The sequence below is a fragment of the Ambystoma mexicanum genome, chromosome 7p, assembly GCF_040938575.1.
Source record: "Ambystoma mexicanum isolate Mex_15411 chromosome 7p, UKY_AmexF1_1, whole genome shotgun sequence".
Lineage (NCBI taxonomy): Eukaryota > Metazoa > Chordata > Amphibia > Caudata > Ambystomatidae > Ambystoma > Ambystoma mexicanum.
This window is the reverse complement of record NC_090939.1, coordinates 171,337,108-171,362,577: the sequence shown is the minus strand read 5'-3', so window position 1 is coordinate 171,362,577 and position 25,470 is coordinate 171,337,108. Positions and strand designations below refer to the sequence as shown.

The window sequence follows — 25,470 nt, the reverse complement described above, 5'->3', positions numbered from 1 at the left end:
AAACATGTATGATATCTTGTGCTTGGTTGTTGTTTTGGAGATGGGAGGACTGCGAGAAAATGTAGGTCTACAGTTGGTTCGTAAATTGTCTTAGGTCTGTGTAATTTCTGGGACAATAACCAATTCCGGGTGGTGTGCGGGGGGGGGTGTTGTGGATCTCTGGTAGTGAACCCTGCAGTGAGGATGATTGGAGTATTGTATTGCCAACTACCATCCATTTGACGGATCTTCTTTGTTAGGTTGTGTTGGTTGGAACCATTTCCTAGTAGTCAAGATGTGTGTCTGAGCAGAAGAACCTTTAAGAGATGTAATGCTGCTTAGCCAGTAGTTAGGCAGTGAAGCGTTTCTCTGAGGTATTCTTGTATGTCATGTCACCAGGTGGTCAGTCGTCTACACTTTGGACTAGCTATGGGCAAGGTGACTAGGGTCGCACATGCCCAAAAACACTGAGTTGCTGGAAGTGAACCATGATAGAACAAGTGCCCAGGTAAGGCCTCAGGGATGCAGGGATTCAACTTTCACAGTCATTCCATTCTACTGAAATACCAGGTTGTTATTTGTTGAAAAGGTGCGATCCAGGAAGCTTGGAAGACAGAAAGGGTCCCCCATGACTTTGAATTTGGGATTTCATATGGAATTTGCAAGAATTGGGATTGATTGGCGATGAGGGAATAGATCAGTGGAAATGTGGTTGATGCATCAGAGATCAAAAACTGGACTGCATTTTCGTAACATGTTCAGGAGCGAGCTACTTGTTTGACAACATCTGTCCTAGTTTTCATTAATTAGGGGTAAATGCAACCAGAGCAACTCCAGCTCTGATCTGTCCTCTCATATTGGACTCATACAATGAAACAAAGACTAAGGAGGTTGGAAGGATGGGACACGCTTCAGGTCAATGGAAACTCAGAGGAACAATTGTATGGACTGTATCTGGTTAAAAGGGTCAGGTGACTTAACCCCTTGAGTGCTAAGGACAAGATTGGGATTTTTCATTATGGGCAAATTAATTAGCAGTTCATTCTCTGGAGCACAATGGTATCCACAGCAGCTAGGATCCCAAGTTTTGGATACTCTGCCTGATTCACAAATCCACAGAATTTTATCTTACACAGTAGCGATACTGTCAGTACTGGGAAACAAGCTGAAGTCAGGTTTGCAGTCGTTGAGATGATTAGATGCCCCACTGCAAACCCACCCAGTTCTCACCAGAGTGAAACACCCATTATCATATCTCTAAAAGAGCTGTCGGCAGCTGCTACCAAGCCATGTTCCTTGGAGAGAGCAGCTTACAGTGGTCTACACTAGATTGTGACGTGAACTACGGATACGTCATCGCTCTATTGCTGTTCAACATTAACATCCATTGCATTTGACAGCATACTATACTCTATGGAATGATACATCCATTAACACACAACGAAAAGGGCTGCATAGCTTGCTGTGTAGAGCAAGCCTGGCTTTGCTCCTCGGAAAGGCACACAGATAAAATACAGAACGTGATGGACTGATGCAGCCTCAAAATAAATACAGATGCAAACATAGATAATGCGTGAACGTTCTAAGGTCAACAAGGTGATGTTCTTGCGTAATTCCAGTGCCTAAACAGAGTCTACCTACAAATAAAAGTAGTTAACGGAAGCCATGGTTCTCACCAGGAATCCTGCATGCCTCAAGTATTCCTAACTGACTCAAGTTTTGCCTGTCTAAAAACGTATAAGAATAGACTAACCCTCTTCCAGTGGATTTATTTGATGGACTTCAGAAAGATGAAAAGATGCATCATGTCTACCCTTATTCCCACCTTTGGCCTACAGTTTACACACAGATTAATAACACAGATCTTAGCAGCAGGACCATACATTTACTGAGATCACTTTCTGCAGAGTTGATTTGCTATCTTGGTAGTATTTGCACATGCACAGTACCATTTTTCTCCTTTCTATGGTACCTCCTGTGTCCAGGCTCATCCAACAGTCCACCTTTTCCAAAATCTTTCTCACCATTCTAGTAGATGTTGACACTAATTTTCCTATGTTTTCCTCTTAAGAATTGTCAAGAACCAGCTCTAACCTAAGTCAAACTCACCAGATTCCTCAGGAGAATTATGATTTGTAACAGAGATTTCGACAGCGTGAGACCGAGTCAGATCCAAACAAAGATGCAAACCTATCCAACCATCACTTGAAGATTTGTAGAAGCCTGCAGACCCCTTTAGAAAATATGTTCTGAGCCCTATTTCCAATGACTTAAGATTGCTGTTTAGATGTGAACATAAGAAAATGATACCATTAATCACAGAAACAAGGATCAGGATACAACGATGTAGTGGAAAATTGCAGTCTCAAAACTGTGGAACAATTTGAAGATGAACAAGAGGCTACAGAAAAAAAAACCTACAATTGAAGAAGACCCTGAAGATGCTCCTCGACATAAATAGAAGGAGTTTGTGCCCAGAGGATGGCACCTAAGACGAATGATGAGCATTGTTCACTCTAGAACTTCAAAAATATCCATGTTTATGTGCATTGAATGTGATACAATGCTTAGATGTGGAAGATGCCTTGCCAGAGGCGTAGACAGGGTAGCGCCTGAGTGGGCAAGGCCCACCCAAAATCTTTAAATGCTCACTCAGCAACGCTATGGGCATTTGCAGATTTTATTGTCACTGGACCCAGCTAGATTAGCTTCAGGCCTCAATTTATTAGACAATCTTGGCTATGCCTATGTGCCTTGCCCTCTTTGACCTACTTCATGCTCCCACGAACCCTTTCTCGACCCTTTCATCATCCAGACCTAGGCTCCTTGTAAAGTGAAGACTCCACGCAAATATGACTCCAGCGGAGTTTATTGAGTACAGCAATACGCGACAGCAGGCACCGCTCAGAGCAGCAGCCCCCAACTGACAAACAAAATTCTACCACACAGATACATACATAGACATTCTAAAAGAACCATATGAGCTCATAGTAGAGCTGATCTAAGAATCAATAACTATCAAATTAACATCATGAACAAATGTGCATGCCTTGTGTGACAAGTATATGTATTTACATAACAGTAATGTGTAGTTGCCAATCACAACACCCCACCCCAAACAACAACTGCTGAGCTCTGGCTCTGAAGCGGTGCACGTTTGCCTACAATACCTCGGAGGACACACATGTATGAACAAATGAGTAATCATGGCTGATGAAGCATTGATTAAATGGTTCCAGAATGACAACACTTTGCATATACTGACCTTTGCGTCGGAAGTAGAGGAGGAGCAATGAGCACATCATAATGACCAGGCACAGGGTCCCCAGTATGGCAAAGACATACACTTTCCAGTTCACATTTGTCATTACGCCATGTGGTGATGGCATTGTGTGATTCCCAGGCTGTGTCACCTGACCTACGAGAGAGAGTCAATAAACGTCATCATCAAATAAACTGTAGGTTACTGTAAACTTGGCCAATTGATACAAGTTACATGATATAAGCATTGGTGATACCAATGGTTTTGGCTTTGTGCAGACATTAGAAAGGCATTTGCCAGGCACTGCCATACTAGTATTAACTGACCATCGATGGTAGCAGCTCCAAACTGTTGTGGGTACCTGGGCATATATTAGCAGTGCCTGGAAAATGCATAATACTTACACAAGCCAAAACTGTTGGCTTTGCCAATGCGTGTTTTTAACATTTCGGTTAAGGACATTGTAATGAATGCTGCAGAGTCCTCACAAAAACCCTACCTAAAGTTTCCTCCCATGTGGACGGGGAAGGCAACCGCTGCCTGATTCTGACCCTAGGGGTGATATTAGCCGGGGGTATCCCCTGGGAGGAGAAGGGCCCCCGTGGGACTGCAGGACTCCCTTAGGAGGGACGCTGTATTTATCTTCCTTACAGGAAGAAGCGTCATTGATACCAGAATATGTAATGGCTTGCTGACAGAAGTAGGCTTTCTTTCCCAGAACGAATTGCCTTGATATTGGTGAAAACTGTCATAACCAATCATCTATTGGGAATGAGAACCCCACAGAGTCACCGACATGTATGGTATTGACAACCCCTGTGATTCACAAGGGAGTGTTGAATGCAAATCTCAAAACTCTAATTTCCCTTCAAATAAGAACAACTCAGTAAATCCTTGTAAAATGCCAGTAGAAGATGTTATTAAGGATAGAAATGAAAATAGTACATTTGAAAACAGCGTTCAAAAGGAAAAAGGTCATTTGAACATTGAAAACTTCGAGTCCCACAATGCCCAAAGTACTGTGATGAGGAAGAAGAATTCAGAGGCACTGAACTGCAGGTTTCAGTTTAATTGTACTGATGACCAACACCTGAGACTGGAAGATATAAAAGCCCCCTCAGGTACAGGCAATAGTGAGCAGTAGTGGGAGGTGGAGTGATCGCAGAGACTCCACGTTGCTGTTGCAGAAGCTGAAGGAAAATAGAGACGCCGGAGCTGTCCTGATCAGCAGATCAACTGCTGCTTCTGAGAGGGCCTCTTCCTTCAAGGACCCTGAATGCAGAGGTTGTGCAGCAGAGGGAAGCGTTAAATATAAAAGCCTTCCTCATTGTGAAGTGGACCACAGTGGCATTCAAGCACAGGAGTGTCCTGGGAGCGAGGAACGCTCCATTCCCGCTGGCGTGGGCCACATGAAACAGAAGAACGCCGTTTGCCGGGCAGAGTGCAGCAGAGAAAGCAGAAGACGCAGAAGTGCCAGAGCGAACGGACACGTATGCAATACCCAGTGAGTTCACTAGTTGAATGTGACCCCGGAACGCTCTTTGATCGCCTTCTGGCCTAATCTAGTGTTTTTTAATACCAAACTGACATAAAGAACTTGAAGTGGCAGCATAATAAGGCTTTTGAATACAAAACTGAAACCAAGAACACACATTGGCAAAATAAGAACTGTGAGAACCAACAAGAATGATATCATTATATAGGTAAAGGTCCGAGACATCGCCAGAGTCCAGAGGGAGAAATATTGAGGGAGGTTTATAAGAACCAACATTGCCAAAGCCAAGAGAGGACAATTAAGAAACAAGCTGTTTGTAAGCCATATTGTCAGGAAGCAAATGTTGTATATGACCTAAGCCAGCATTGTCCAAGCCAAAGCAGAGCGAGTTGGAGTAAAAGCCATTATCAACAGTTGGTTAACAAAAGAGTGGAAAAACAGAAGTGGCAAGGGAGCTGCTTTCCAGATAGAGAGTATTTTGGAAGAGAGGAGCATAACCTGCAGTGCATGTGGCAATCACAAGTGTGGAACAAACAGCATTAATGGGCTTCATTTTTTTCCCTGGGGAAGTAGTCAACACTGATGCGGAAAGTCAACAGACTTGCATTGTTTGAAGTCAATTCTAATACAGAGTGCTTCTACTATTGGTAGGTGTTTCATTGAGTCCTGGCAGGCGAGTACACCAGGGCAAGGGACTTTGTAGTGGTCGTCGTGTCTGGTTAGTGGACCAGGAAAAAGTAATTGAAGTACTAAGAAGAAGAAGTGGCTAGACCACTAGAAGATGTTGTGAACCATTGCAGAATCATCCTGACAGAGTCTTTTTGTTGTTACAGACGAAGTGGGGAAATGCCTTTGTTTGCTGATAAGGAATTTTGTTGGACTCTCTACCACCAGTGGAGAGATAAAGGTTGTTTGAATTATTTGAACGATCTATTAAAGTCCAAGTAAGAGACTTTCCTGGAGCAAGGAGAACTTTATCATTTGTACCGTGTCACAAAACTGAACTATTCTAATTGTTGCACTGTTGAATGAAAATCCTGGGGAAGGGTTTTCACCCAGGTTACAAGGAACAACAGTCAGCAGGTGTACATTGAACATAATTATCCTTTTTGTTATATATGAGCTGCCATGCATTACCTTGTTAAGTTGTTGTATAAATAAGTGTGAGGGGTATTTTCCTTTTGTTAGTGTTTCCTTTAGTTATTTTGATAGGTAGGGAAATCCTTCTTAGGGTAGGGATAGTGAGGTGTTTGTCAAACCCTTTTAAGTTGAAAAAAATTGCATTTTATGAAGAATCTATACAAAGTTGTCTGCCTCACATTTCTGACCCCTCACAACACATAGTGCGTATAACTTGAGTAGCTGATAGCAGTACTGGTTAAGAGATTTTTATTACACCAGTAAACCATTTACAGCTTAATTAAGTCATTAACTCAGAACACTGCTTTGAAAAACACTCTCAGGCACTTTCCAGCCGAAAGTTTGATGGTAAGGCATGAGAAAGCTAGCATAAAGCGGTCCCAGTAGGATTTGTTTTGATGGGAAGGGGTAGCAAGTGGGTGGAAATGGTCATAGGGATTAGCATGGCCATATGTAGTCAAGGGGTGGCCTGGCAGGTCAGAAGAAGGAGTCGGACACATTAAGGAAATTCTGTATTGCCGTGAATAAACTTATAAGAAGAAGGCCTATCTGCCCCTACTGATAGAGGGGTTTCCCTGCCTATCTAAAGGAACTGAAGGTGATTGTCTGTTGTCAGGAAGTCCCAAAGAAAATAATGACCGCCGTCCAAATCTAATTTTACCTGACCCTACCACTAGGATAATCAACATAATCGAGACCAGGGTAATGGTTTACTTTTCTTACAATTCTATTATCTTCTCTTACTCTTTTTATACTATGATCTCTCTTTCTTGTGTTCGTTTCCTAACGCGATCTTCTATAATAGTCTCTGGATATCTCCTTGATTATTTCTTGTAGCTCTACCACAATATTTTTGAGTTTAGTGATGTGTCTGTGACACCGTTCCTTGTGATACTTTCTCACACTTTTGTCTGACCTTGTAGACCTCTCACAGTTCATTAATCCAGGCCTTCTCATCTTAGCTTGGATGCTGTTTAATCCAATTTGGTATCTCTTCCTTCCTGGGTTCTCTCTCTGTAACTTTCTTGTTCATTTGACAGTCTTATCTCCTCTCCTTTTTTACAGAATTGCATGTCATACTTTTTCCCTTCTTCACTTTTGGACTCATAGGGTATTTTCCAGTTTTTATCTACTTCCCACACAGAGTTATTCGTTCTTCTCTTCATATGCTTTGCACAGTTCCAATTCAACACTGTTATAGTTAGTATATAATCGTTATTAATGGGACGAGTTTCTCCCACCATATAATGTTGCCCTGGCAGTCTTCCGCATCTCCCGTTCTCCCCATTACCTCTCTGTATGTGTTACGCTCACCTGGTTCCCACAGGGGCGTTGATCGGACCCAGACAGCTGCGGTCTCCACCAACGTGATGCGTAGTGCAGAGATGACAGTCTGGACTGGCCTGCCTAATCTTGTCTGCTGGACTCGTAGAAGTATTCTCCTGCAAGTGGAGAAAGGGATTTAGCCACCAGTGGACTTTAGTGATGGCCCCCCAACTGTTCTCGTTCTCCCCACTAATCACCTCCGATATCCCCTCTTGGTAACCTCACCTTATGTTTTTAAATGATGAGCTCTCCATCCTGCATGGCATGCAGGGGCGCGTAGATACCAGTTACTTCACTGGTTTGAAGGTAATGGAGGAGTTCCGGAGGAATATTGACTCCAGTGTCTATAAAATTCAAAGAGTTCAATATGTCCGATGTTCACTCTTGTTCCATTCCCTCGTTAGGTTGCAGCTGGGTCCAAAAGAATATTGCCTGGAGGCAGCTGATGGCGTTCAGGCAAGAGTCTGTATTACCAAACACTGTCCGGTAAAAGTTGCATGAGTTTAACTTGCTGTTTTCTCTCCCTTTATAGGTGTGGCATAGGAAGATGCAGCGAATTAAAGGATAATACATCCGGTGGTAAAGCAGGTAAGCCTATGGTGGCAAGAGATTGTCTTTGTTGGTTTTCTCGGCTCACCTTGTTATTCCTTTTGTTTTCCCCCCAGGTGCTGGGTTTCGACGAAGAAAATGATGGAGGCAGCGCCGAGTCGAAAGATGCAGTGGACTGGTGAGTATAACGTGGCGTTGCTGCTGGCGAAGCGACGCGTGCTGTAATAATGTCCTTTCCAGGCTCGGAGCTGTGCTGGGTCCGGAATCAGGTAAGGAATCAAATAATGTCCGTGATCTAAACTCTTCTCCTTTCTTTTCCTTTTGTCTAGGAGCTCCGGATTCGAAGCGGGCGTGGCAGATGACTGGATGCTGACTTGCAGACACGGTGAGCGTTACGCTGCTGGTTGCAGAATAACACGACGCATGGGCTGCTGTTCGGGCGTGGTTTAAATAGCCTGCAAAGTAGTCCCAGGTAAGAAGTTCCCCAGAACCACACCCGAGTGAAAAATAGTCCCTGTAATAAAATAGTCCCATCCAGGCCTCATGTTGGCTTGGACTCATTTGCAGCATGGTCTGCATAAGGTAAGTAAAGTCTATGAGCCTGGCGCCTATGGCGCTAGGACTGATTTCTATGATGAGCCTGGCACCTAAGGCGCCAGGACTGAATCCAAACAGGCCCCAGCCAGGGCTGTTGGGGTTTTAATAAGTATCTGGATGCCTGCTCCCGGGGCTGATGGACTCGATCCGGATGCCCGGGGTAGGCATCATGACAGTATGCAGGGGAACATTGCAGGGCATGGCATTAACTTAGGTGTTCCTCTTCAATGTTTGCCTTCTCGTTCCTCGGTTTCGCCAATCTCCTGTTCTCAGCTTGATGTCAGGGGGGCGAAGTGCTCCTCAGGGGGCACCGCACTGGTCGGATAAGAGAGGGGTCAGGTCACTACCATTGGGTAAATTATAAAATGGTAAGCTGCAGAAATAACAGTAAAGCTACCCTAACACAATGCATTACACACGCTGCAGAAGTACAAACTCCCCTCACTGTTGGATGCATTAGTGCCAGGGAAGGAACAATGCAACCCTCCATATTGACACTGAACAAGTAGAGAGAGATAGTGTCAGTGCAAGCTGCAACGCACAAGAAGTCATCATCAATGCAGGATGTGCAAACACACACACAGTGGAGAGTGGGATCGAGAAGACATTTCAGATTGGGAAGGGGAGTCACAACACAGCGTATGGACATATAGAGCCAGGAAGGCGGTATGGATTGAGCCACTATGAGAGAATGCAGCACAGAGACCTCAGATAGGCAGGAGGCGATAAGAGAACACAGGGAAGATTGAGAGCAGGAAGATAAGGGTCAGGGCAGGCAAGGCGTGTGCACAATCTTGGGCACAATCTTGGGCTGAGACTGTGGTAAGTCAGTATGCATGATGATTGTCTGAGAGCATGCTCAGGCATCCACACACTACCTCACAGCCTCACAGTAGCAGGGTACAAAGTCCAGACAGTGTGCACAATCATGGCTCGACATCATGAATGAACTCCTCCTGAGAGTGTGCACAGGCCAGAAGGCTCCACAGCTCACCATCTGAGAGGGCTCACTCACGGGACAGTGTGCATGCTCACTAGCTGAGGGCTAAGATGCAGAGGCCAGTATGTACACTCCACACATGGTGCATAGGCAACTGCGTGCAATCTCACGCTGAGCGACTCAGAGTGCAGTGTGAACAATCAAGCCTCTGTATCTATAATGCTCGAGGCGTGCATTCTCTCTGGGTTAGGAAAACAGTAAAATATACGGTTTGCAAGACCCTGTCACGAAATTCCACTCGGGAGATAAAAATACTTCACACACACCTGAAAATCAAAAGAGACTATGGATGAAGAGAAGGGAGATTTCCTTTGCTTCCCTGGTTTCTTGCTGAGCTCTTCCTTATTCGCCTTTTTAAACAGCTCAAACATGGTTTTCTCAGAAATAGCAGATTTCCCCTTATGTTTCTTCGTGGCTTTTTTCAGGGGTAAGAAACTGCATGATTCCAGGTCTGTGCCTACGTGTCTGTGTTTCTCTAATCGCTTTCGCATGGTTACTGTCTAAAGCATCCGTCGCCAGGAACGTAAATAAAGTATCTTGTTCCCAGCAGCTGCAATAGTAATGTCACCAAGACACAGCATGCTCACTGCCAACTTGCCAAGTCTCCCCTGTGCTCATTACCAGCGCCCTGGGCTCTGCCCGAGGCCTACTGCAGCGGTGCAGCCTTGTGCTCCAGCCTTGACCCACAGATCACAGGGCCTGCTGAAAGAAGGCCTTCAGGCTTCTTCACTCAGCCGCCTCACTAGGGCACCTTCAGGCACAGCACGGGTACAGCATGCTCACTGCCAACTTGCCAAGTCTCCCCTGTGCTCATTACCAGCGCCCTGGGCTCTGCCCGAGGCCTACTGCAGCGGTGCAGCCTTGTGCTCCAGCCTTGACCCACAGATCACAGGGCCTGCTGAAAGAAGGCCTTCAGGCTTCTTCATTCAGCCGCCTCACTAGGGCACCTTCAGGCACAGCACGGGTACAGCATGCTCACTGCCAACTTGCCAAGTCTCCCCTGTGCTCATTACCAGCGCCCTGGGCTCTGCCCGAGGCCTACTGCAGCGGTGCAGCCTTGTGCTCCAGCCTTGACCCACAGATCACAGGGCCTGCTGAAAGAAGGCCTTCAGGCTTCTTCACTCGGCCGCCTTACTAGGGCACCTTCAGGCACAGCACGGGTACAGCATGCTCACTGCCAACTTGCCAAGTCTCCCCTGTGCTCATTACCAGCGCCCTGGGCTCTGCCCGAGGCCTACTGCAGCGGTGCAGCCTTGTGCTCCAGCCTTGACCCACAGATCACAGGGCCTGCTGAAAGAAGGCCTTCAGGCTTCTTCACTCAGCCGCCTCACTAGGGCACCTTCAGGCACAGCACGGGTACAGCATGCTCACTGCCAACTTGCCAAGTCTCCCCTGTTCTCATTACCAGCGCCCTGGGCTCTGCCCGAGGCCTACTGCAGCGGTGCAGCCTTGTGCTCCAGCCTTGACCCACAGATCACAGGGCCTGCTGAAAGAAGGCCTTCAGGCATCTTCACTCAGCCGCCTCACTAGGGCACCTTCAGGCACAGCACGGGTACAGCATGCTCACTGCCAACTTGTCAAGTCTCCCCTGTGCTCATTAACAGCGCCCCGGGCTCTGCCCGAGGCATACTGCAGCGGTGCAGCCTTGTGCTCCAGCCTTGACCCACAGATCACAGGGCCTGCTGAAAGAAGGCCTTCAGGCTTCTTCACTCAGCCGCCTCACTAGGGCACCTTCAGGCACAGCACGGGTACAGCATGCTCACTGCCAACTTGCCAAGTCTCCCCTGTGCTCATTACCAGCGCCCTGGGCTCTGCCCGAGGCCTACTGCAGCGGTGCAGCCTTGTGCTCCAGCCTTGACCCACAGATCACAGGGCCTGCTGAAAGAAGGCCTTCAGGCTTCTTCACTCAGCCGCCTCACTAGGGCACCTTCAGACACACCATGGGTACAGCATGCTCACTGCCAACTTGCCAAGTCTCCCCTGTGCTCATTACCAGCGCCCTGGGCTCTGCCCGAGGCCTACTGCAGCGGAGCAGCCTTGTGCTCCAGCCTTGACCCACAGATCACAGGGCCTGCTGAAAGAAGGCCTTCAGGCTTCTTCACTCAGCCGCCTCACTAGGGCACCTTCAGGCACAGCACGGGTACAGCATGCTCACTGCCAACTTGCCAAGTCTCCCCTGTGCTCATTACCAGCGCCCTGGGCTCTGCCCGAGGCCTACTGCAGCGGTGCAGCCTTGTGCTCCAGCCTTGACCCACAGATCACAGGGCCTGCTGAAAGAAGGCCTTCAGGCTTCTTCACTCAGCCGCCTCACTAGGGCACCTTCAGACACACCATGGGTACAGCATGCTCACTGCCAACTTGCCAAGTCTCCCCTGTGCTCATTACCAGAGCCCTGGGCTCTGCCCAAGGCCTACTGCAGCGGTGCAGCCTTGTGCTCCAGCCTTGACCCACAGATCACAGGGCCTGCAAAAAGAAGGCCTTCAGGCTTCTTCACTCAGCCGCCTCACTAGGGCACCTTCAGGCACAGCACGGGTACAGCATGCTCACTGCCAACTTGCCAAGTCTCCCCTGTGCTCATTACCAGCGCCCTAGGCTCTGCCCGAGGCCTACTGCAGCGGTGCAGCCTTGTGCTCCAGCCTTGACCCACAGATCACAGGGCCTGCTGAAAGAAGGCCTTCAGGCTTCTTCACTCAGCCGCCTCACTAGGGCACCTTCAGGCACAGCACGGGTACAGCATGCTCACTGCCAACTTGCCAAGTCTCCCCTGTGCTCATTACCAGCGCCCTGGGCTCTGCCCGAGGCCTACTGCAGCGGTGCAGCCTTGTGCTCCAGCCTTGACCCACAGATCACAGGTCCTGCTGAAAGAAGGCCTTCCGGCTTCTTCACTCAGCCGCCTCACTAGGGCACCTTCAGGCACAGCACGGGTACAGCATGCTCACTGCCAACTTGCCAAGTCTCCCCTGTGCTCATTACCAGAGCCCTGGGCTCTGCCCGAGGCCTACTGCAGCGGTGCAGCCTTGTGCTCCAGCCTTGACCCACAGATCACAGGGCTTGCTGAAAGAAGGCCTTCAGGCTTCTTCACTCAGCCGCCTCACTAGGGCACCTTCAGGCACAGCACGGGTACAGCATGCTCACTGCCAACTTGCCAAGTCTCCCCTGTGCTCATTAACAGCGCCCCGGGCTCTGCCCGAGGCATACTGCAGCGGTGCAGCCTTGTGCTCCAGCCTTGACCCACAGATCAAAGGGCCTGCTGAAAGAAGGCCGCCTCACTAGGGCACCTTCAGACACACCATGGGTACAGCATGCTCACTGCCAACTTGCCAAGTCTCCCCTGTGCTCATTACCAGCGCCCTGGGCTCTGCCCAAGGCCTACTGCAGCGGTGCAGCCTTGTGCACCAGCCTTGACCCACAGATCACAGGGCCTGCTGAAAGAAGACCTTCAGGCTTCTTCACTCAGCCGCCTCACTAGGGCACCTTCAGGCACAGCACGGGTACAGCATGCTCACTGCCAACTTGTCAAGTCTCCCCTGTGCTCATTACCAGCGCCCTGGGCTCTGCCCGAGGCCTACTGCAGCGGTGCAGCCTTGTGCTCCAGCCTTGACCCACAGATCACAGGGCCTGCTGAAAGAAGGCCTTCAGGCTTCTTCACTCAGCCGCCTCACTAGGGCACCTTCAGGCACAGCACGGGTACAGCATGCACACTGCCAACTTGCCAAGTCTCCCCTGTGCTCATTACCAGCGCCCTGGGCTCTGCCCGAGGCCTACTGCAGCGGTGCAGCCTTGTGCTCCAGCCTTGACCCACAGATCACAGGGCCTGCTGAAAGAAGGCCTTCAGGCTTCTTCACTCAGCCGCCTCACTAGGGCACCTTCAGGCGCAGCACGGGTACAGCATGCTCACTGCCAACTTGCCAAGTCTCCCCTGTGCTCATTACCAGCGCCCTGGGCTCTGCCCGAGGCCTACTGCAGCGGTGCAGCCTTGTGCTCCAGCCTTGACCCACAGATCACAGGGCCTGCTGAAAGAAGGCCTTCAGGCTTCTTCACTCAGCCGCCTCACTAGGGCACCTTCAGGCACAGCACGGGTACAGCATGCTCACTGCCAACTTGTCAAGTCTCCCCTGTGCTCATTAACAGCGCCCCGGGGTCTGCCCGAGGCATACTGCAGCGGTGCAGCCTTGTGCTCCAGCCTTGACCCACAGATCACAGGGCCTGCTGAAAGAAGGCCGCCTCACTAGGGCACCTTCAGACACACCATGGGTACAGCATGCTCACTGCCAACTTGTCAAGTCTCCCCTGTGCTCATTACCAGCGCCCTGGGCTCTGCCCGAGGCATACTGCAGCGGTGCAGCCTTGTGCTCCAGCCTTGACCCACAGATCACAGGGCCTGCTGAAAGAAGACCTTCAGGCTTCTTCACTCAGCCGCCTCACTAGGGCACCTTCAGGCACAGCACGGGTACAGCATGCACACTGCCAACTTGCCAAGTCTCCCCTGTGCTCATTACCAGCGCCCTGGGCTCTGCCCGAGGCCTACTGCAGCGGTGCAGCCTTGTGCTCCAGCCTTGACCCACAGATCACAGGGCCTGCTGAAAGAAGGCCTTCAGGCTTCTTCACTCAGCAGCCTCACTAGGGCACCTTCAGGCACAGCACATGCTCGTGTTGGTGAACATTCCAACATTTTCTGCAGTGCTTGCACCAATAGCCAGTAAGGTGCAAGCAAGCAACTTGAGGAGAACCATCTTCGGTTCCGGAAGCACCTCAAAACCTTCCTCTTTGCTTCTGCTTTCTCTCTCCCTCTCCCCTGCTAAATTCTTCACTGAAACATGCACTGAACCTGCACCTGGGCCACTCTCACCGACCTCGGTCCGGGGCCCAGTCACTCTCCACTTGCACTGCCTCCCTGGCAACCCCTGCACTGCGGGACTGTCTCTGCACCCCTACAGCTCCCCCCTCCCAGCACTTGTCTGCACTTACCTTGCACTTGCCACCAGCTGGCCCTATTTATTTATTTTTATTCTACTTACCCTGTTCAGCACTTCCCCCCTCCCCGTCCCCTTGCACTTTTTCCCTTCCCCCCTACCCCTGCACTTGCGCAATCTGAATGACACCTGGCCTAGTACGATCGTAGTCTGTCTTCCCCTTGTTCCCCTCCCTTGCCTCGTCGCGCCTTGAAACACTTGTGTATAGGCGCGCTACAAATGCCATATCATATCATATCACTTCAGTAAATCTCAGACATGTATCGCAAAACCTTTGTGAATGCTTCCAAGTTAGTCTGTACAGGTTTCCACCTGATTTCCGTTGAAGGTGCCCTGCCACTTCATCCACACATTCCACTCCGGGCTTCTGAACACATACAATTTCAGTGTGTTTTTTAGTTACATGAGTTGCAAGTAAATTATTTTAGACGTGTACACATTTCAACTTTTTATTTTTCCTAGAATTGAAAAAGCTTTGCGAAAGAGCCCTGGTATGTCATGGATTATGTAAAACGAGCCTTAACTTGCAGTGGACGTCTTCTACCTTGTAAACTACTGGATCAGAACCCGCCATTCCGTTGCCATTCCGTTGCCCGTGTAAGAAAACAGTGGGCCTCATTACAACACCGGTGGTAGCCATGCCGGTAAAAATGGCTGCCATCGAAGTTATGTATGTTTTCTGCCGCATCACAGCCCCGGCAGTCCTGAAGCCAGGGGTCGGAAAAAGTTACTCCCCATTCCCATTTGAGTCCTGTAGCACCATTGTTACCAGACGGGCAGGGTTGTAATGGGGCCCTATGTGTCTGCTTTTCCTACAGATGAATCCAAAAGATTATTAACTCCTGTGTACTGGGAGGCCCTGCGCAGCCACTGCCCAGCGGAGCTTGTTCCCCCATTTGTACCCTGTCCCCCTCATCACAAACCCAGCAGAAAGGTACCGGTACCAGGGGAACCCAATCTCGATTTGTTCCTCCTCAAATCCCAGCTAAAACAGGATTTGCAATGCCGATTACAGCTTACTATTAATGCCACTAATGCCAGACTTGAGTTCCACGAACATCTCTCTGATGTCTACAAACTCCTCAGCATCCTTCTGAAAGCAAGCATCATCTACCACTGAAGTTGGAGATACTTAGGATTGACATTTTGTGTTTCTGGGAGTCAAGTTGTCTGAGAGATTTACCCCTGAATGAACCAGCACTTCAGTAATCAAGGAATAGAAGGTGCTCCATTTTCTATTGTACATTGACTTCAGGCTGTTATGTATATATGGCTATTTGCATATGACTAACCAATAGGAAGAACACCAACTTTGCTTTGGGTCCAGAACACCTCAGCCTGCTCAAGTCCATTCATCAGGCTCTGCTTTTTGAATGGCAAGGATGATACTGCAACAATCGCTGCCAGACAGAGCAGTGCTTTATCAAGTGCGGGACCATCTGGCTCAGACGCCTGCACAGGGGCCCCCTTCCTTACTGTGCTCCTGAACCAGAAGGTGCCCCCTGCAGTTCACACAAGCCTCAGGGGTCCTCCATAATCCCCAGAATGTGTCTCACAGTGTTGCCATCAGTGAGGCCACCATCGCTGCACCAGCAGCACTGTCCCGAAGAGCAGGACCCTTTCCGCACTCAAAAATGTTCACATGGTCCTTCATGTTCATAGACACTTAGAGCAGCACCAGAGAACGATCCCAGGGGCTCCAAGGTACTTCAGAGCTGCACCGGCAGTCCCCAGGGAGCAACCGGTCAGGTGAGGGCTGAATGAAGAGCACAGGTAACCCACGCTCTGACAAGACAGATGGCTGCCTGCTTTCAGCTGTGTATACCATGGATTAATATTTTACCGCGTCTCCAGGATTACTCTGCCATGCATCGCCACCTTCGTACTCAATGAGTCCTAGAGCTTCATCACATGCAGCCTTACAATTTCAGCTACACCGGGGGCAACCTCAGCCACTCCCCACTCTGGCGCACTTCCAAAATCCCTCACATGGATTTCCATGAACTTTGCCATGCAGGATGATTGTAGAATGTCATCGTTTTCCTCAGGTTTTTATGAGGCCTTGGTCAGCAGGCCCATCTTCAAGTGGGCCCTCGTGCACCACTCTGACCTTCAATATATTTAAATGTACACTTACCTGCACTTCCTAGCAGAGCTGTAGTACTTATAATGAGACTGCATGGTGGAAACAACCATAAGCACCTCTTTGCAGGCCTGCTGCGGGGCAGTACACGCACTAATCTACAAGACTGTTCATTTTGCAATAATAGACTTTCTCGGTAGGAGGGGCACCTCCTTTTCCGTTTTCAATAGTTGAAGGACCTAATGCAGGACACCAAGTTGTATTCCCACAGGAATCTCCCAGTCCACTTGCAAATTAAAAGAACACACATGCAGTCAGCTGAATCTTGAGTACATTGGGTGGGTGTAAAATCTGCAGGGGCCGAAAGTGCGAAGATGGTTTGCAACTCATACATGAATTAGACAGCCAGACAGAACAATACATGGTGAAAATGAAGCATAGCTCACCAAGCTGGCCTCGAGCTTCAGTTAACTGACAGCAAGGGGGGCCTGGAATTTCGTAGTACAACCTGGGTATGCAGCTCCTTTAATGTGCGACATTTAATTCACTCCCCTCACAGATACATATGTTGTCTATAAATCAAACTATGAAAACGAGAGACTCATCTGTTTTTTCATTGTTAAAGCCCTCTTATCATTTTTCTGGAGCTCTGTTACATTCCATTCCCCTGTTTTCTCATTTAGGTTGAGTTCTTGCCCATCAAACTTTCGATCCTTCTCAGAGCAATGATGGCCTACTAAGCAACACTGGTGTTAGGGAGAATTCTCCAGAATGGCTAATTTCCCGTACCTACAGAGTCCCTCAGCAGCTTTGCTGGATTTCTAGAATTTATTTTTTTCACCTGGTAAGAGTGTGAGCCTTTTTTCCCATTCTTACATGTGTTTTGCTGTGTGTGTTTAACATTTTTTTGTGTTCAGAGACTGTGGAGCCTCACCTACTCCATAGGCATCATCTTTTTACTGTGTGTTACACAGCACCTTCAGTGCAGTGACACAGGGTTGTCTTTTAGACTTCCCAACTCAGACTCCGTTTTCTGGGACTGACTACTGTCTCCCAGAACATGTGAAGTTGCCATTGACTTTATTAGTCTCTTTAAATCCACAGACCCAGTACAAACTTTCTTACATAGAGTACTGGAACGGGTTAATACTTATCTCTTGTTGTCTGTTTCTCTTTGAGCATTGTTTTGCTCCCTTTTCATCAAGACTTGGCTGGTGGCAGTGGCAACTACCCTATTTTTACTACCGCGGTTATCTTAAATAACCTTGGGATTGTTTTAGGCTATCTTGGTAGCCTCAAACTTAAATCCGCTGGACCATATTTGTTTTAATTTGTTTCCGGCTGGGTTTATTCACCATTCCTTTTTGAAAATGCCTTTCTCTTGTTTTTCTCTGCGCGCCAAACCAGGTTTGGTTCCTTTGTTCACCGTCCTTTTGCAGGCTTCTGCACAGAAGCCCTAATTAGGCGACTGAAAGTCTGGGTAGGCAGGATGTGAGGGAGGGGTTTTAGGACCCCTGCCATGGGTTCCCTTGGTAACCCAAGTCGCACTCCTGTTTGATTGGTTAGGTGACTCTCCCAGAGGGACAGCCACCCTGCTGTGAGATTAACAGGCTGTGTGAATGGGTGAAAACTGCATAAAAAGCAGGTTTTTGGGGTTGGAAAGGCAGAGTCGCCACTAGAACGAGAGAACCGAAGAGGAGCTGACAGAAAAGGACCCCTACCACGACTGAACCACCCGGTGAAGCCCTGCTGCAGGTCTGAATCTTCAGACTCCAACGACAGAGAGGATCTTCCAAGAATCTTCTTCGCTTGAGCTGGTGAGACCAACCAGTTCGCTCAAACTGCAATCCAGGCCTCCCTCCTATGGTCGAATTTGCTGTACCAAGCTACAGTGAACCGGATAGCCAGGAAGGTCGGACCCTGCTTGGGTTTTAAGGAGCGCACCTTTTATTTGACGTTTTGCTCTACTGCTGGTTTCTTCCCTGGGCAGTGCAGGACCCTCCAGTCTTCCTACTTCGTGTCAGTCCGACAGTCACTTCAGGAACTGTGAGCCTGCAGGACCTGCCAGGAACATCCGCCGCAGCTATATCTTCTTCTCCATTTAAAGGTTCCGTGCCAATCCGGTTGTTCGTTTCGTTCAGCCGCTGTGAAGGTGTGTGAAACCTTTCGCAAATCTGAGGACTTCTCTTTCTCTTCTCTTTAAACTAACTTTTCTGCCGACCAACTCCGTCCGGAACTCTTGGCAAAGACTAAACCGCAAACTACCCTGAACTGTGTGATCTTGAGCAAAAGACTTTTGTCCTGTTGACTTTGGCCCTAAGCTCTTTTGATTTGATTATATCACTGTAGTTCCTCTATCTAGTTTGCCCTGCTTTCTTACCTGTTGGTACTGCTCAATGTTTACCTAGAAGTGTCTTTCCCTCCCTTTTTTAAATTATTGAAGTGCCATTTTACTCTTACTTCATTTTGAGCTTAACTTGCCCACAATCTATTGGGAGTGGTGTGGTGTATTAAGAGTGTGATTTTTCAACTGCTTTACTTCAGTGAAATGTTTTACAACTGATGTATAAATAAATGTATATTCTTTTACTCAGAAACCTTGAGTCAGTGTTTGTTTGAATCATAGTAATTGCTGTCGTTTTTGTAACTATTTGATACTGCTCACTTGCTCTTGAGATAAGTCTGCCTGCTCAGCCATCGCTACCACTTTACTGTGTAGTACAGGCTTGTACCAAAGGTGAATTTGTACTGTCACTTGTAGTCTTCATTGTGTGTGGTGTTCCCAAAGAGTACTGCATATAATTCTGCCAAACAACAGGTTTATGAATGCACAAATAATCTGTGTAGCCCAGAGCTGTCTGGCCTGTTACCTTGGTTTTGTGGTGAAAAGACGACCTGAGGCGGGATCTTTTGGTTGGCAATAAAAAGGCTGTGGTTTTTATTACATACAGTATTATCATAAAAACATTTTAGTACATTTATTTATCCAAAACAAACACAACATGTTAGAAAGCTGTTATCCTTTGGGCACCGGGCCAGTGGCATCTACCTGGTCTGTGCCGCCAACTTCTTCCCACGACTTTGTGGGCCCTGTGTGTTGCCCTGTTGTGTTCCTCTCTTCTCCTTTCTTTTAGGGTGGGTGGGTTTTTGGGAAAAGAAAGAAGAGATTTTTCGCTTCTGATGGCTCATGCCCATCCTACTGCTGCCCCCACAGATCCTATCCCATTGGCTCTTATCTCTAAGGTCTATCCTCTTTTACAGTCATATCTTACCTCTTTCTTTAATATCTGTATCTCATCTTCAACTTTTCCTTCCTCTTTTAAACACGCTTCAATTATTCGTATCTTGAAGAAACCTTCAGCTGATCCTTCTCTTGCCTCTAACTTTCGGCCTATTTCTCTTCTCCCTTACTCAAAACAACTTGAATGTCTTGTCTATCTTCAAGTCTCTTCTTTTGTTTCCAACAACTCTAGTCTTCCCCGTTTTCAGTCAGGATTTTGACCAATGCATTCTACTGAAATGCCTCTTCTTTCAGTTCTTAACTCCTTACTTACAAATCTGTATTCCAAACTTTCCTCTTTTCTCATCCTACTGGACCTTTCTGCTGCTTTTGATACTGTTAATAATCTGTCTAGGACAATAGTTTCTTCTAGCCTCCCTATCAACCTATGGTTTTTCGGGTTCTGTAAATACTACTTATCTTACTGAATGATCTGTTTCCTGGGGCGGCACGACTTCTGATTCCTATCCTCTTGCGCATGGTGTCCCTCAAGGGTTGGTTTTAGGGCTTTCCTTTTCTCTCTCTACACTTCTCCTCTTGCAAACATCATTTCCTCCTTTGGTCTTTCTCACCAATTCTATTCTGATAGTACTCAGGTCTTCCTATCCTTCTCCTCTTTTTCTTCTGATATTCACGCCCACCTTTCTGCATGCCTAATGGCCATCACATCATAGACGGCTACCCATTATCCTACTCTTAACACCGCAAAAACTGAAGTACTCTTTTTCCCTTCCACTACTATCCCTCCTCCGATTCCTCCTGGGTTTATTTGATTTCCTCCAGCTCTTTTTTGCACACACTGCTCGCAACTTTGGGATTTATTTTGACTCTCCCTTATCCTTTAAACACCATATCTCTATCTCTTCTCGAGCTTGTCTGTATTCAACATCAAAAAAGTTTGCTCTTTTAACTTTCGACTCAACTAAACTACTCATAACTTCTCTCATCTTTTCATGCCTCTTTTACTGTTCTAGCACACTCTTTGGTCTTCCTGTATCTCATCTCTTTCCTCTAAAATACCTTTTTAATGCTGCAAATAGGGTACTCTTTTGCCTGACCGCACGTGATTCTATGTCTCCTGCCCTTCACACCTTGGGTTGGTTTCCTTTTCACGCACAACTCAAGTTCAATTTTCTGTCTTTAACTTTCAAATCTCTCTACGGTCTAACTCCTGACTATCTCTCCTCACTAGTCTCGTTCTACTTTCCTGCTCTTACTCTCCATTCTAATACTCAATTCCGACTGACAGTTCCAGCTCCCCCCTGTGCACAATCACGGTTTTGTACATTTGCACATCTTGCTCCTTTACACTGGAATCTTCTTCCTCTTTCCATCTGTTCTATTACTTCCTATTCCCTATTCTACAAAGCATTGAAATTACATCTGTCCCAGAAAAACTGATTTTGTGCATACTATGTCAAATCTCATATCTGATTGTACCGTTTAATAATGTTGCTATGTAAAAGCACCTTGGATTAAAGCGCTATATACATACTAAATAAATACAAATACAAATGGTGCTCCCTATGGAGTACCAAAGAGAACTGGTTTCCTTGTACCAGCTCTCTGCTTAGATTTGCTTTGCAATGCCTGCAGGCATGCATCTTTCCAGGGACTTCCTGCCCCTATGGCCGGCTGGCGCCGATCACCATTCACACCTAGGTGTGGCCTTGGACCTTCCTTCCTGCCTTGCACCTTACACCTAATGGGTCACCCCATTGTTGCACCCCCACCTCCCTGCGGTGTAGTAGGTGTTTGGGAGCGGGGTGTCAGGAGAAGCGGCGCAAGTCTGACTCATCCTTCCTATTCTCAGTAAGGACTGTTTGGCGTGCCCTTGCATGCTGCAACTGTTCCCTTGTCCTACCCCCCTTGCACCCTCTGATTATTCCCATGTGCTCTTGAGCTCCCTTGGTGCCCAAGTCAGTGGCACTTGGCCATTCTGGCTGGTCTACAAGACTTCAAATATAGAACTACTTGAAAGACACTAGGTAGATGTCCTCCCTGCAAATAGTCTCCAGTCAGCCAGGCTGGCTGCACAAATGTCCTGACAACTGTTTCAAAAGATATTTTACTTGCACGTTTCCGCATGTGCAGCACCCCACTGGGAATGATAGCAATCATTTATATAGCACACAATGCTTTCTGGACCACAATTTGTCTCTGCCTCCCCAGATTGGTACCCAGATATTCTGTTTCTCTGGAATTTTCTTTTTAGGAGTTGGTTGTGTCCTCTTACCTCTTTTACACTGAAAGAGGAAGACTCCTTTCATTTGCAACAGAAGGCATCCTAGTCCCCTCTCCACTTGCTAATTGCCTCCTCCTTGTCAGGGAGCTGAAGGCAGAGGCTGCAGCCAGGCTCCAGGTAGCCTGGGCGGGCCTGTCTTTGGCCGGGTGTGTCTGGGGAAATCGAAACACAACAGCAGCAGCACACTGAATAGTGCGAATTTTAAGCACCACCTCATGTCCCGGCCCCTAAATTAACTAACACCGTACGGAGGACGGTCTGATCACGGTATCAGCAAACCAAGGTCAGCCAGGCCTGCAGCAGCAGGATCGTGGCTACAAATAGTAGACGTTGGTCGGGGAGTGGGACTCCGTGTCTGCCATGAATTTTCAATCAATGCATTTAAAAAGAAATTCGGACACCGTCCAGTTTTATTCATTTTAAATGCATTGATTGTAAATTCATGGCGAGGGGTCACTATAGGTGGGGAAGAGCCTTTCTTTTATCCATCATTTCGTTGGGAAGCGATGGGGCAGGGGTCAATGAGGGGCATGGTGGGAAGCCGGATCAGGTACCAATCGATGAAGGGCATAAAGGCAAGGGATGGTTGGACAAGTGAGCAGTTTTCACATCACGAGGACAGGAACAGGGTAGGGGGTCATGTCACGGTTGGAGCAAGGGGTGAAACAGCTGGGAAATCTGGAATGCTGGGCCATGAGGGGGGATGATATAAAGGTGGGTCCCCTGAATGTGAAGGGGCTGAACTCACGGCAGAAACACTCTATGGTGATACAGGAGTTCAAATGATCAGGGAATCATGTTCTTTTTCTCCAGCAGACCAAATTTAAGGCGGGCAAGGAAAGCACATTGAGGGGAAGTAGGGATGGCATTGTGGGAATCTGGCCCTTCAATGAAGGCTCAGATGGGCATTTTGATCAGAAAATCACTTGGCTTTGAGGTACTACAAGTAAAAAGAGGCATGGAAGCGAGAATGTTGGCAGTGAATGGGAACATAGGCCCAACGGCAGTCACGCTCTGCTCATTATATGCCCCCAACCAGCAGCAGATCCCGTCCTGTGACGCTGCAGTGGCCACTATTAACTCATGGAAAACAGGTTGCCTCATTTGTGGCAGCGACCATAACCAGATCATTGACCCCGTATCAGACTAGTCTTCACAAAGGCAATGCATGTCACCCTAGCCAACCAACAGTGGAACCCATTGAAAGCACTCCTGGCAGAATACTTCCTTGTTGACACATGGAGGACACTACACCCCCACACTCAGGCATTTACTTTCTTCTCCCCACCACACTTGACAGGCATGCGAATCCTACATTTTAATAGACACATCACAGGAACCCACCATGACCCAGGTGGGAATCCAAGTTGTGGCGTGGTCTGACCATGGCATGTGCAGGCTCACCCTCGAGATGGGGTCTCAGACACCACTCGATGCGCGATGGGTCTGCAACAATATGCTTTACAGGGACCCTGTTTTTAGGGAGACTCTTGAGGGAGAGATAAGCAAAGTTATCCAACATAAAGTCAGGGAGGACACACTACTGCACACTATTTGGGAAGCAGCAAAGGCCACCTTCTGCGGCCTCTTGATATCAGAGGGAGCAGCTACAAAGAGGGAGAGAATGCAATGTGAGATCAGGTTAAAAAAGGCAATCCAGAAGAAAGAGACAGGGGCGAGGGGGTGGCTCAGAGGAAGAGGTAGTGGAAATCAGGGGTCTAAGGAAAGAGTTAGGGGAAATATGGCGGGAAAATGCCATTGCGCAGCTACGCTACATGAAAAAAAAATATTACGAGAAAGTGGACAAGGCGCACACGATTCTGGCTGCCTGCCTCAGGGGTCAAAGGCTGGAATGAGCAGTTTACAAAATAAAGGACAAAGGGGGCACGATACATAACCAACCCAAAGACTTTGTGCAGCACTTTGGGGGGTATTACACATGAATATACACAATGGAGTCCACAGGGAAAGAGAGGGAGGCCAGAGGATTCCTCGAGAGTCTGACGATTCCCACACTCAATGTAGAAGATAGGGCATTGCTTGAGCTCTCTGTCAGCACCGAAGAGGCCATGAGGGTGATCGCCAAATTGAAACTGGGCACAGCTCCGAGGCAGGACGGCTATAATATGGCCTTCTATAAACAGCATGGTCACCTGCTGGCCCCGTTCCTGGCAACGTTATTTAATAGCATGTTAGATGGCGGGGGACACCAGACTCCTTCACTCAAGCGCGGATCATAGTCCTACCAAAAGAGGGTAGGGATAAGTTAAGCTGTGGCTCATATAGGCCAATATCGCTGTTAAACATGGATGCAAAGATCTACGCAGGCGTCTTAGCAGAGGGGTTGAGACAGGTCCTCCCAAAACTAATCCACATTAACCAGGTGGGGTTTATAGAGGCAGGCAGGGTGCTGATAACATCCCCAAGACCCTGAACATAGTAGCAGGAATGCTGCAAGAGTCCAAGCACCGCATCTTAGTGTCAGTTGATGCTGAGAAAGCCTTTGATAGGGTTGAGTGCCAGTTCATGGAACAGACCCTACGGAGAGCAGGTATCGGCACCCATGTGGCTCACCGTCGCACTGGCTCTGTACCAAAATACAAGGGCTAAAGTTGTAGTGAATGGAATAGCGTCCACCAAGTTTCACCTGTCCCAGGGAACTCACCAGGGTTGTTCACTATCACTCCTCATTTTTGCCATAAACTGCTCATTTTTGCCATAACCCGAGAACCTTTGGCAGCATCCATCCATGCCAACGCACAGATTCAGGAGATTCGCATCGGGCCTACTGAATTCAAACTAGCTCTATAGGCGGATGCTGATGTCCTAGCATACATCACGCACCCGGACACATCAGTCTCCACCTTTCTTGAGGCAATAACATCATACAGAGCCCTAACTGCGTTAAAAGTAAATCTTATGAAGACAGTAGCGTTGCCACTAACAAACTCTTCCCCCTACACGGTAGAGATGATCACGGCACAGGGCTTAAAGATACACTCTACCAGCATAAAATACTTTGGGATATTTATCACGCCAAGACATGATGACCTGTTTGGGACCAACTACCCCTCTGTTATGTGAAAGCATAAAAGATGTCCTCCAGAAATGGTCGAAGCTGACACTATCCTGGGCAGTCCGTTCTGCCTAGATTATTGTTCCTGTTCCAGGCGCTCCCCCTCATTCTGTTGACAACCTTCCAGGAGGAGTTACGAAGAACCCTACTGACATTCTAGTGGGCGGGAAAGAGGCCCAGGGTCGCGTATAACACATTGATTCTGCTGAAAGGGGAGGGAGGTATGGGCATCCCAAATGTTTATGAATACTATTGTGCCGCCCAACTCAGGTTCCTGGTGGAACCCCTGCACAAAAAAACAAGGAAAAACAATGGGTGGCGATGGAAAATGCCCTGTTCTTACCAGTCACCCTTTGTGAATGGCTTTGGGTTTGTACAAGAATCTACCACATAGAATCCAATCCCACCTGGTGCTCTTGGCCCTCTGGCACGTATGGGAACCCAAGGGTGACATGAAGGGCGTCA

The 25,470-nt window shown here is 48.0% G+C and overlaps 1 protein-coding gene across 1 annotated transcript in view; it reads right to left on the bottom strand.

Annotated features, from left to right (window-relative positions):
• LOC138525800 (B- and T-lymphocyte attenuator-like) overlaps positions 1–25,470 on the bottom strand; it is a 218,678-nt gene that overhangs the window by 100,698 nt on the left and 92,510 nt on the right. The window contains exon 3 of the mRNA XM_069636014.1: positions 3,245–3,397. Within this exon, the coding sequence (XP_069492115.1) occupies positions 3,245–3,397 (153 nt within the window). The remainder of the gene's footprint in view (positions 1–3,244; positions 3,398–25,470) is intronic.